Below are 13,070 nucleotides of genomic sequence, written 5' to 3' on the forward strand. Positions count from 1 at the left end.
GCGCATATACTACACTAGGTGCTTTGGGGAAGCTGTGGGTAAGGAGCTTGCAGTCTTTCTCAGGAGGGTGTTAGAGAGTTGAACAAGAAAATGACTAATCAAGTGCTAAATTGTGAGTACAGACTTAAGTGCTTGGATGATTGGACTAGCTGGAGAGAGTGTCACAGGAGACTTAGGATAAGCCTTGACTGAAGGCTCAGGGTTTATGGGACAAGATAACTAATCAGGCAGGAATGAGCATAAAGCAGCATAATGCAGGTCTGACTAAAGCAAACAATTTTGTGTGGCTTAATGCAGTGAGATTACCAGACTGCAAGGTTCATGAAAAGGGGACCTCGTCTTGTTCACCGCTGTATCCCTGGTGCCTTGAAGAAGGCTTGGAGCATAGCAGGCTCAATAAATATGTTTTGCTTGCTGAGCCTGAGAATAGAGATGCCTGAATCTGGATTCCACCTTGCAGGTAAGAGGGAGCCTTTGGAGTTATCAATAATAGAATCACTTGAGCATTTCACAAAGTGCCTCTAGAAATATTTCAGATTTTATTTTGTATCCAGGCTTCATCCTACACCCTCATTCTATCTAAGGATATCTCAAAATAAGCGCAAAACAGCAGTCCCAGTCCATGAAATGAGGCTAAGGAATGACCAAAGTAGTATTCATTTTTATTTCTTTGCCTGTCGTCAGAATCAAATTTATTATATATTTGTGTAATTTCTTGTGGCTTGAAAATCTAGATTTAAATTTATTTGCACAGTTGATAAGACTATAAATTGGTATAAATTTTTGGAGGACAGTTTGGCAACATGTATCAAAAATTTGAAAAATGTTCACACCCTTTGACCTGGTACTTCTTAATGCTAGGAATGTAGTCTATGGAAACAAAGATATGAACAAAAATTTAGCATAATCGAGAAAAACTAGTAACGCACCAAATAACTAAATATTTTGTGAATGTTTCAGTTAATTTTATATAATTCAACCAAGAAAATTTCTGTTGTAGAATAATTACATACAAAAATGTAAACATGTACTCAAATAGACTGGAAAAAGTCCAGAAGAAATTATGCTAAAATATTAGGGAGGGGGTTCTCCAGGTGATGAGATAATAATTTATATTGCCAATTATCACATATATTTTTTATAATCAGAGAAAAACTATACTTTCTGAATTTATTTTTTTAATCTATCTTCTCATCCTTTCCGCAGAGGCAAAAGAAAAATAAATGGAAGGGGACAGAGAGCTGGAAGTGACAATAAATTCAATGTAATTGAGGAACATATCAGTAGGTATTATGAACTATGCCTAGGTACCCTAAGCCCATTGTTGGAGTAATCCTGCAAATTACTCCCTTATCTTAACGTTCTTGCCCCAGTATGACTGTTCATGCAAATAACAACAGAAAAAAGGTAAAAAAAAGAGTTCAGAGGCGGCTCTCGTGGAGGCAGCTAGCGCGAGGCTGTGGAGCGCTGAGCCGCGCGTCGTGCCCTGCGCTGCCCAGACTAGCGAACAATACAGTCAAGATGGCTAAAGGTGATCCCAAGAAACCAAAGGGCAAGGTGTCTGCTTATGCCTTCATTGTGCAGACGTGCAGAGAGGAACATAAGAAGAAAAACCCTGAGGTCCCTGTCAATTTTGCAGAATTTTCCAAGAAATGCTCTGAGAGGTGGAAGGTATTTTTCTTTTGTGTCTTTTAAGCCAGTCCCAGTTGGGTTTCACACTTTGTGCTTACTTACCTTCAGTGTTAGCCCCAGGTGGCTGTTTTCTTCCTCTTAGACTCATCTTGCCTGTCTTTAGAACTTTGCACGTGTGCTTTTATTTTCGAAGATTCTACCAGGGTTTAAGTCTCCTTTTGCAAGTGATTATAGCAGCTGTCACTTTAATTACAGGACAGCTGAACAGGTATGTGCTCACTGCATTGAGGAATTTAACAGGTCCTATTCTTTGCAGACAATGTCTGGGAAAGAGAAGTCTAAATTTGATGAAATGGCAAAGGCAGATAAAGTGCGCTATGATCGCGAGATGAAGGATTACGGACCAGCTAAGGGAGGCAAGAAGAAGAAGGACCCGAATGCCCCCAAGAGGCCACCGTAAGTGACTGTAGGATTCAGGATAACAGTTAAGAGCTTTCCTTTCTGCTTGAGAGATTTTTTAAAACATAACTTCACCTAAAAAACGTTGAGATACCTCTGCAAAGCATTCTGTACTTTGAGCTTTAAACTGCAGGGCCAGGGAAGTCCGGAGTTACGGCTGTGCTTGTGAGCTGTGCGCCTGGTTGGCTGTCGGCCTTTCCACCGGGAAGGAGGCAGACAGCCCAGTTCTGGGTGTCAGGGTCCATAGGCGTGTTCTCTCCCCTCTTCCCAGGAACTGAGGAAGCACCATATATTTCTGAAGCCTCTTAAGCATTCTGGTACCTACAACTTTGTAACATTGTGCATGGCATCACACATTTCTTCGCGTGGCAGGAGTCATAGTGGTAGGAATTTGTGTATTCAGGAGCACGGGATTTCGACTTCAGCTCCCATTTTGGTGGGTTCTCATCTAATGTGTACCATTCTCCCCTCCAAGGTCTGGATTTTTCCTGTTCTGTTCTGAATTCCGCCCCAAGATCAAATCTACAAACCCTGGCATCTCTATTGGTGATGTGGCAAAGAAGCTGGGCGAGATGTGGAATAACTTGAGTGACAGCGAGAAGCAGCCATACATCAACAAGGCAGCAAAGCTGAAGGAGAAGTACGAGAAGGTGAGGGGATCAGAGTGGGCCCTGCGCGGGCTGGAGCCCCCGGAGCCTGGATGGGTGAGCAGTCAGCTGCCCTGGGGGTGGAAGGCTGCAGGGCCCGTCTCCACTGTAGATCAGCCTGGTGTGCTGGTGGCGGTCTGCCTTCTGACAGGTGTTTGTATTTGGGGCAACTTTTCAGGCAGGCTTCGAGCTCGGATCCCGTGGGATGCCCCGGGCAGAGGGTGTGATAGTGCTGTTCTCGGGCCTTTGAGAGCACGTGGAGCACCCATTCACTCTGCAGTTGGAATGGCTGAGAACCCAACTTGAATCTGGAAACAAATACTTGAAAGAGCAGCCCTGTCTTCCTCCCTTGTGTTCTTATTCTGGGGCGGGGACGGCTTGCTTCAACTCTTGGCTCATTTGGAATGTGTCCCTGTTCCTTCCAGGATGTCGCAGACTATAAGTCTAAAGGGAAGTTTGATGGCGCCAAGGGTCCTGCTAAAGTTGCCCGGAAAAAGGTGGAAGAGGAAGATGAAGAGGACGAGGACGAAGAGGAGGAGGAGGAGGAGGAGGAGGAGGATGAATAAAAAAAAACTGTCGATCTGTCTCCTTGTGAATACCTTAGAGTAGGGAGCGCCGCGGTTGACACACCTCTCGCCCGAGCCGTGTCTGTTGCCCTCATTAGGTTGAATTACCCAGTTGGATCGTGATCATATCGTAGTCTCTCAGAGTGCTCTAGCAATTGCCAGTGGTTCACGTGAAGTGGCCATGGGTGTCTGGAGCACCCGGAAACTGTATCAAAGTTGTACATATTTCCAAACATTTTTAAAATGAAAAGGCTCTCGTGTTCTCCTCACTCTGTGCACTTTGCTGTTGGTGTGACAAGGCATTTAAAGATGTTTCTGGCATTTTCTTTTCTTTTCTTTTTTTTTTTTTATTTTGTGAGGTGGTGTGTTAACTCTATGGTCATTGGCTAGGAATCCCGAGTTCTCACCTGTACATACCTATAGTTTGTAAAAAGAGCAAAGCAACCGAGACACACTCTTGACGCTCCTTGCTGGCGTGGAGGCTGTAGGAGCGATGCCTTCCGGAGGGGCCGTAGCTCAGGGCGTGCACCGTGGGGCTGGACCTGTGGACACTGCAGTGGGCATGCATTTAGCTTCAGGCTGTCTTGTTTCTGTACATACAGACATAGCGCCCCGCTGCCGTTCGTAGCTGTGGAAAAGGGGGGGGGGGTCAGCTGGCATGAGAAGTGTTTTGGATCCTTTTTAGTTGAAGTGTGGTAGTTTTCAACTGTTTGTTTTTTTAAACAAACCATAGAACTCTTCATTGTCAGCAAAGCCAAGAGCCACTGCATTGATGAAAGTTCAAGAACCTTCTGTACTAAACACGATCTGCAATGTTCTGTTATTTTTTTTTGTATGTTTAGAATGTTGAAATGTTTTTGAAGTTAAATAAACAGTATTACATTTTTCAAATCGTGCTCTGATAGTCTAAATGTCTGACTCACAGCAGTCTTAGCAGGAGGACAACCTACTCCATGGTATCTGGTGACTAGCCTCCTGGTGAATCTGGTAAATGACTGACTGACTGTGGCCAGCCTCCTGAGGACGAAGATGGAAGAGGGCTACTTGAAGCTGCTGCATGATTTTGTTTGTGTCTGAGAGGCATTAAGATGAAGTCTGAGCTCTTGAATATAAGAGCTAAGGTCGTGGCAGGGGCAAGGTTTAGCACCCTTCAGAGGTTCGGGAAGGTGGGTGGTTAGGATTAAGGCTATTATGTGGGGTGTTTTTGTTTTTGATTTTGGTCTCCCACTCTACCCCCCACGTTGTGGGTGTGAAATTCATTGCTAAACAGCAAAAAATAAAAATCTTTGGGGCTTTATTTTTCCATTCACCCCCTGCCCCTACCCCCCAGGACTCCTACTAGAACGTTATTTGTTCTGCTCAACAATCAAGGTGGCCTTGAGCTGTAGCAACCTCTCCCGGACCCCAGTGAGGGGCGTGTGGAGGAGGGGAGCAGTGTCCTTTTCCCCTGATTTCAAGAAACCAAACACTCAAAGGAAGATGGCTGGGCTCCTGTTGCAGTTTCCATCGTGGGGTACCTGCAGGGCAGGCTGATGGAATCAATTACTTCCAAACGCTGAATACATCAGAAGAAAAGACCCGTCTACCAGTGTTTTGACCTCTGGAACGGAGATTGTTAAAATGTTAAATTGTTGTCAGGCAGGAAGAAGCCTGGTGTGAGTTTCAGTGGTTATTTCCTGTTGGAAGATGTAGCATTTTGTCCCAAGTTGGGCTGAGGGGTGATGGCCGTAGTGGCAGATGGTGATCTTAAATATCATTTTGAGCGCTGCTGTGTTCGTGCGTTGTAACTTGGCCATAATGCAGGGGACTATACTGTAGGCGAGTGTTGGCATCGCCCAGCGTTAGTCCGCGGATGTGTGTGTGTTGGAGACTGAAGCGCTCGGGTGTTTGAATGACGCTGAGGGGAAAGCAGTTTATTTAAAATTCACTTTTTAGAAGCTTGCATGTCTGCAGGCAGCCTCCTCCATATGCTGTCAGGGACACGGTCATGGTCACCGCCCGATCTCTAATCTGTATTCATAGCCATTCCTTCTCACATCACAACTGTTTGTCCTAAATGTGTTTTTCTAGTTCTAGAAAATGACCACTAATTAAAAAACCCTTGGTCCTGAGGTGTTTGCCCAGAGGTACTTGTCCGACATCGCCCCTCCGTGCCTCAGCTCTGCCTGGTCACTTCCCTCCAGCCATTGTTTGGCATTGTTGGGTAAAGCCTCTGCCACCTGACACACAACCGGCCAGCCTAAGACGTGGGAGCTGTGACCAACCTTGTCAAATACGGGAGAGAAGCTCAACCGGTAGTCACGAAAGAGCTAAGAGGTGCCCCTCTATCTGGTGGAAACTAGGCAAGTCAACTATGGAAGGGAAAGCCTAGAAAGGGATGACTTTCTTTTGCGCTCCTACAGTAGTTAAACCTAAGTGGGGGACCTGTTAGGTGGTCTTTGATTAAGTAGACACTTACTTCTAAAGAGACTCAGGGCAGCTTGGCCCATTAGCTGCTTGCAGCAAGAGGACTACTGTAAGATTTTCACCCATTACCATTGCTCCTCTTGATGGAATGATGCCTCGTAGCTTCTCTGTGATGCTACAAGTGGCGTGGTGTCACCACCTAAGGCTTCCGCTTAACCTGATTTCTGGGCCCAGGTATGTGTTCCTACAGTGCCAACCTGTTATTATTTTTTAATCAAAAGGACAGTGTCTGCTTTCTCTTATCTCTTCTAACACCCTCACCCCGTTCTCGGATGATGTTTTATCCTTGAAAGAACAAGGCTGTGATGTAGCAACTATTGTCTGTGTCTCCTGTGTGTCTGTTCTTGTCACAAATGTATTTGCGGACGATGAATGCATTCACTTTCTGTAATAAAGTTTCTTCATCAGTCTTCACCAAAAGTAATCAGTGGGCTGTCTGCAATCTGTTTGAGATACTGAGCCTCTGTATTTTGGGTTGATTATAATCAAGGTTTTAAAAGTACAAGCTTTGCTGTAACTATAGATCTAAACTAACGTTTAATGGAGAGATGCCATCAAGAAGAGCAAGTGTTAAGGACTCCAAAGCCGCTAACTAGATCAACCCTTCAGCCAGAGGGGTAGGGGGAGTGTTGGCCCTGGAGCCCTATGCCAGGGCGAATATGCAATTTGCAGGAGCTGCTGTTGATAAAGTGGCTGGGTACTTGTAATCGGCCAGCCCTGCCAACCGGGACTCCCTGAGGCCGAGGATCCGGGCTCAGTTGGCTGGCGGAGCCAGGCCCAACAAGGAGTTTTGGATGAGAGCCACAGGGCCCCTTGCTGTACTTGGCCCCTGGCTTAGTTTCATGTGGAGCCCAAAGCTACTTGGGAGGAGGTGATCTGTGGGCCAACTCTGCAGCCCCAGCCTTCCCTTCCCGCTTCAAACAGAGCAACCCCCGCCTTATCTTGAGCATCCTCCTAAGATGTCAGATTAAAAAAGAAACTGGGGGGCTTCCCTGGTGGCGCAGTGGTTAAGAATCCGCCTGCCAATGCAGGGGACACGGGTTCGAGCCCTGGTCCGGGAGGATCCCACATACCGCGGAGCAGCTAAGCCCGTGCGCCACAACGACCGAGCCTGCGCTCTAGAGCCCCCGAGCCACAACTACTGAAGCCCGCGTGCCTAGGGCCTGTGCTCCGCAACGAAGAGAAGCCACCGCGATGAGAAGCCCGCGCCCCGCAACGAAGAGTAGCCCCCGCTCGCCTCAACTAGAGAAAGCCCGTGGGCACAGCGACGAAGGTCCAACGCAGCCAAACATTAAATAAATTTATATAAAAGAAAAGAAGCTGGGACACCATATTGATAAAATAAGGGAAACATCATCTCAGTAGATACATTAAAAGTGTTTGGGGCTTCCCTGGTGGCGCGGTGGTTGAGAGTCCGCCTGCCGACGCGGGGGACGCGGGTTCGCGCCCCGGTCCGGGAAGATCCCACGTGCCGCGGGGCGGCTGGGCCCGTGAGCCACGGCCGCTGAGCCTGCGAGTCCGGAGCCTGCGCTCCGCAACGGGAGAGGCCAGATCGGTGAGAGGCCCGCGTGCCGCAAAAAAAAAAAAAAAAAAAAAGTGTTTGATAAAACCCAACACCCTTCTGTGATAAAAACAAACAAACAAACAAACACTCTGAAAGCTGGGAATAGAACGGAACTTCCCCAGATTGAACACTTAGGAAAACCACAGCTAATATCCTCCTCAATGAAAGACTGAAAGCTTTCCCCCTATAGGTTTAGGAACAAGACAGGGATGCCCACTTGTGCCACTTCTATTCATCATTGTACTGGAAGTTCTAGCCAGGGCAACTAGGCAAGACAAAGCACAAGTGTCCAGACTGGAAATGAAGGAATAAAGCTACGTCTATTTGCAGGTGAGATAGTCTTGTATATAGACAATCCTAAGGAATTCCCAAATAAAACCGTCAGAACAAATGAGTTCAGCAAAATTGCAGGACACAAGATCAATGTATAAAAATTGTTATATTTCTATATATTAGCAATGAATAATTTGAAAATGAAGCTAAGTAAACAAATCCATTTATAATAGCATCAAAAAGAAGTCCTTAGGGCCGGGTGTGGGGGAGGGATAGTTAGGGAGTTTGCGATTGACATGTACACACTGCTATATTTAAAACGGATATAACCAACGGGGACCTAGTGTATAGCAAGAGAACTAACTTGAGGTTAGAGGGAACGTATGGTGACGGGGGAGGAAGGGGGGGGGGGAGGGATAGTTAGGGAGTTTGCGATTGACATGTACACACTGCTATATTTAAAACGGATATAACCAACGGGGACCTAGTGTATAGCACAGGGAACGCTGCTCCATATTATGTAACAACCTAAATGGGAAAAGAATTTGCAAAAGAATAGATACCTGTATGTGTATAACTGAATCACTTTGCTGTACGCCTGAAAGTAACACAACATTGTTAGTCAGCTATTCTCCAACAGAGAAAGTTAAATAAAAATACTTAGTAACAAACTGAACAAAATAAGTGTAAAATGTATATGCGGAGAACTAGAAAACGTTACTGAAAGACCTTAAGTACCTAAAGAGATGGAAAGGCATGCCATGTTCATGGGTAGGCAGAAAAGATTGTTAAGATGGCAATACTCCTGAAATTGGCCTATAGATTCAATGAAATCCCTATCAGAATCCCAGCTGGCTCCTTTGTAGAAATTGACGAGGTGATCCGGAATTTCATATGGAAATTCAAGGGACCCAGGATAGCCAGAAGAATCTTGAAAAAGAACAAAGTTGGAGGACTCGGACTTCCCAATTTCAAGACTTACTACAAAGCTGCAGTAATCAAGACAGTGTGGTAATGGCATAAGGACAGACATATATACCAATAGATTAAAATCGAGAGTCCAGAAATATACCCATATATATATATAGCCAATAGACTTTCAACGAAGGTACCAATACAATTTTATGGGGAAGAGGATAGCCTTTTAAGCAAATGGTGTTGGGCCAACCGGGTATTCACATGCAAAGAAATAAATTTCGACCCATAACTCAACGCCACATACAAAAAATTAAAAATGGATCAAAGATCTAAATGTAAGAGCTAAACTATAAAACTCTTCCTAGGAGACATAGGTGTAAATCTTTGGCAATGGTTTCCTAGGACACTGAAAGCACAAAGCAACTAAAGAAAACAGATAAATTGAACGTCAAAAAAAAACAAACTTTCATGCTTCAAACAATATCATCAGGAAAGTGAAAAGAAAATCTACAGAACAGGAGAAAATATTTACAAATCATATATCTGATAAGAATCTAGTATCCAAAACATATAAAGGACCATTATAACTCAATAATAAAAGGACAACCAAATTAAAATGTGGCCAAAAGATCTGAATAGACATTTCTCCAAATCAGATGTACAAATGACAATATGCCCATGAAAAGATGCTCAGGAAAATGCAAATCAAAACCATAATGAGATAGCACTTCACTCTTACTAGCATGCATTTAATAATAATATAAAAAAGAAAATTACTAGAATTGGTGAGGATGTGGAGGAATTGGAACCCTTGTACATTGCTGGTGGGAATGTAAAATGGTGCAGTCACTGTGGAAAATAGTTTGGTCCCCGAATCAGACCTATACATAGAATATGAACATAGACTTGGACCCAGCAATTCCGTTCCTAGGTTTACACCCAACGAATTGAAACCAGATCTTCAAACAAATACTTGTACGTGAATATTTGTAGCAGCATTATTCATAATAGTTAAAAAATGGGAGCAATCCAAATGTCCATCAAGTAATGAATGGATAAGCAAAACGTGGTCTATCCTTACAATGCAATATTACTGAGCCATAAAAAGGAAGGAAGTACTGACACAGAGGCCACATAGATGGACCTTGGAAACATTGTGCGAAGGGAAAGACACCAGTCACAAAAGGCCACATATTGTATGATTCCATTTATATGAAATGCCCAGAATAAGGCAAATGCATAGAGTTAGAAAGTAGATTAGTGGGTGCCAGGGGCTAGGGGTTGCTGGTGGGAAATGAGGACTGACTGCTAATAGGCAGGGGCATTCTTTTTGGGAAAATGAAAATGTTCTAAAATTAGATAGCAGCGCTAGTTGTACAACTGTGAATATAGTAAAAGGTGTATACTCTAAATGGGCGATGCAGCGGCAGAAAGGTGTTTTTTGCACTTGACGGCGTGGGGAACTGGGTGGTCCTTATGGACAGCTGGTTCAGGGGAGTGATGCCGATGGAGATCTGACCCCAGAGTGGAGACAGTGGGGGGCGTGGGGTGAGGAGCTGTTCTTATTTCTGAGATAGGAGAGACATGAGGGGCTGTGATCCATGATGACACTACCTGTATATCGCCAGGCAAAGCCTCTCCCCCACGCTCCAGACCTCTAGATCAAATCGTCTCTTTGACAAGCCACTTGGATGACCCACAGGCACCTTGAACTCCACGTGCTCAAACTTAAGCTCCTCATCTTCTCCCAAATCTGTTCTTCATCCCAGCCTGCAATCTGGAACTCCATCCCAGCTTATATTTACAAATAACTATTCACTTAAAGACAAATTTCAATTAATAATCACAATGGGAATTTAGTTATTTAATGCAACCACTAATCTAATGTCACCAATAAAATCTAAGCAGTTATCCTGGGCTCCTTTTCTCCCCCCCCCTCAGTCATGCTGTCAGCGCAGGTGAATCTTTTGTCTCCAAATTCTCTCATACCCTCGTAGAGCTAGCCTAGAACTTAAATTTTTCAGGCTTTTGCTCACCAATTTCCCACCAGGGAAATCTCCCACTCTGATGCCCTGGTTGTATCTGTCTGGTATGGTTCCGTCAGAGCCGGAGACAAGCTGTAGCTCGGGCCCTTACTATCTTTTGTCTGGATGAATGTAACAGCTTCCCAAATGATTTCCGTGCACTCCCCCTTACCCCTCCTACATCCCCAGACCTAGTAGAGCCACTGATGCATACCTGGTGCTAAATATGTATTCATTGCCTAAATAGATGAATGAAGAGGGACAGATAAGGGGAAAGCTCAGCAGAGCTGAACCTCCTAGGCCATCTTAAAAATTTGAGCTTTCCTAAGGTCAAGGGTGAGCATTGAAGAATTTTCATCTGTTGGTGTTTGGGGCGTGGTGGATGATGACATGATCAGATAGGTATTGTAGTTAAATTACGCCGGCATCTCTGAGGAGGATGGATTAGAAGCCACGGGGAGGGGCAAGAGTGAAAGCAGCCCTCAACGCTTAGTGACTTAACACAACAGAAGGGTTACATCTCACTGACATTACAGTCCAGTCAAATATTTAGCAGGTAGCCCTCCATACTGTGACTCGGGGATCACAGCTCCTTCCATTTGGTGGTGGGACCATCTTCAATCCCCGGCCTCTGTGTCACTGCAGAATAGGCTTTGTTTTTTTTTTAATTTAATTTTTATTTATATTGGAGTATAGTTGTGTTAGTTTCAGGTGTACAGCAAAGTGAATCAGTTATACATACACATATAGCCATTCTTTTTCAGATTCTTTTCCCATGTAGATTATTACAGAGTGTGAGTTCCCTGTGCTATACAGTAGGTCCTTGTTGTTTATCTATTTTATATATAGTAGTGTGTATCTGTTGATCCCAATCTCCCAATTTATCCCTCCCCACCTTTCCCCTTTGGTAACCATAGGTTTGTTTTCTATGTCTGTGAGTCTGTTTCTGTTTTGTAGATCATTTGTGTCATTTTTTTAGATTCCACGTATAAGTGGTATCATATGATATTTGTCTTTCTCTGTCTGACTTACTTCGCTTAGTATGATAATCTCTAGGTCCATCCATGTTGCTGCGAATGGCATTATTTCATTCTTTTTTATGGCTGAGTAATATTCATTGTAGATGTATACCACATCTTCTTTATCTGTTCATCTGTTGATGGACATTTAGGTTGCTTCCATGTCTTGGCTATTGTAAATAGCGCTGGAATGAACATTGGGGTGCGTGTATCTTTTCGAATTCGAGTTTTTTTCTGAATATACACCCAGGAGTGGGATTGCTGGCTCATATGGCAACTCTATTTTTAGTTTTTTGAGGACCCTCCACACTGTCCTCCATAGTGGCTGCACCAATTTACATTCCCACCAACAGTGCAAGAGGGTTCCCTTTTCTCCACACCCTCTCCAGCATTTATTGTTTGTAGATCTTTTGATGATGGCCATTCTGACCGGTGTGAGGTGATACCTCATTGTAGTTTTGATTTGCATTTCTCCAATGATTAGTGATGTTGAGCATCTTGTCATGTGCCTCTTGGCCATCTGTATGTCTTCTTTGGAGAAATGTCTATTTAGATCTTCTGCCCATTTTCTGATTGGGTTTTTTTTTTTTTTTTTGATATTGATCTGCGTGAGCTGTTTGTATATTTTGGAGATTAATCCCTTGTCGGTTGCTTCTTTTGCAAATATTTTCTCCCATTCTCTGGGTTGTCTTTTCGCTTTGTTCATGGTTTCCTTTGCCGTGCAAAAGCTTTTAAGTTTCATTAGGTCCCATTTGTTTATTTTTGTTTTTATTTTCATTACTCTAGGAGGTGGACAGAATAGGCTTTAGAATGAGTCCCGGAAGTGACATTACTTAACTTTCACCCACATTCCAGGGCTTCCGAATGAACTGCAAGGGCAGCTGGGAGATGTGGTCACTCTGTGTGCCCACGGAGACTATGAAATGGATTCGTGAACACATAGCATTTTCCATTCTATTCAGGGAGATGGAGTAGGGGTGGCTGTGGGAGTCCATCTAGGTGAGGGATGCTGGGGGCTTGTACAGAGTGGTGCTGATGGGGGTAGAAAAGAGTAGTTGGATTCAAGAGATCCTTAGGATCCCTAGGACTTGGTCGGGGGTTGGATGTGGGGGATGAGGAGGAAGGAGGTATTGAGAATGAGCTTATTTTTCTCACTTGGGGCACTAGAGGGGTGGCAGAGTCTTTCAGCAAGATCGAGTCCCTGAGGAGAAGCAGGTTTGAGAGTGAATCATCTCCAGGATTAGCAGTGTTCGAACAGGGTAACAGGTCCAAGCTCACGTTTCCCGACTAGGGGGAATTTGGAACTTGGAATCACAGACCATTCATGCTGTCAGCCTCACTCTTACCCTCTTAGGACTAGTCTGGAAGTTGCATTTTTCAGGCTTTTTTTCATCAGTTTCCCTCTAGGGAGATGTCGAGCTCCAACCCCTGGTAGGATCTGTCTGCTCTGGTAGGCTCTTACCAGAGTGTCAGAGCTGGAAATGTCCCTGGAGGGAAACAAA

The 13,070-nt window shown here is 44.4% G+C and overlaps 1 protein-coding gene across 1 annotated transcript; it reads left to right on the top strand.

The window, feature by feature from the left end:
* Positions 1-1,478: 1,478 nt before the first annotated feature.
* HMGB3 (high mobility group box 3) lies at positions 1,479-4,200 on the top strand. Its single transcript, XM_007118510.4, has 4 exons — positions 1,479-1,671; positions 1,949-2,088; positions 2,567-2,741; positions 3,164-4,200. The coding sequence occupies exons 1-4, from the start codon at positions 1,522-1,524 to the stop codon at positions 3,302-3,304; spliced, it is 606 nt and encodes a 201-aa protein (XP_007118572.2). The 5' UTR covers positions 1,479-1,521; the 3' UTR covers positions 3,305-4,200.
* Positions 4,201-13,070: the final 8,870 nt, after the last annotated feature.

The sequence above is a fragment of the Physeter macrocephalus genome, chromosome 21, assembly GCF_002837175.3.
Source record: "Physeter macrocephalus isolate SW-GA chromosome 21, ASM283717v5, whole genome shotgun sequence".
Classification (NCBI taxonomy): Eukaryota; Metazoa; Chordata; class Mammalia; order Artiodactyla; family Physeteridae; genus Physeter; species Physeter macrocephalus.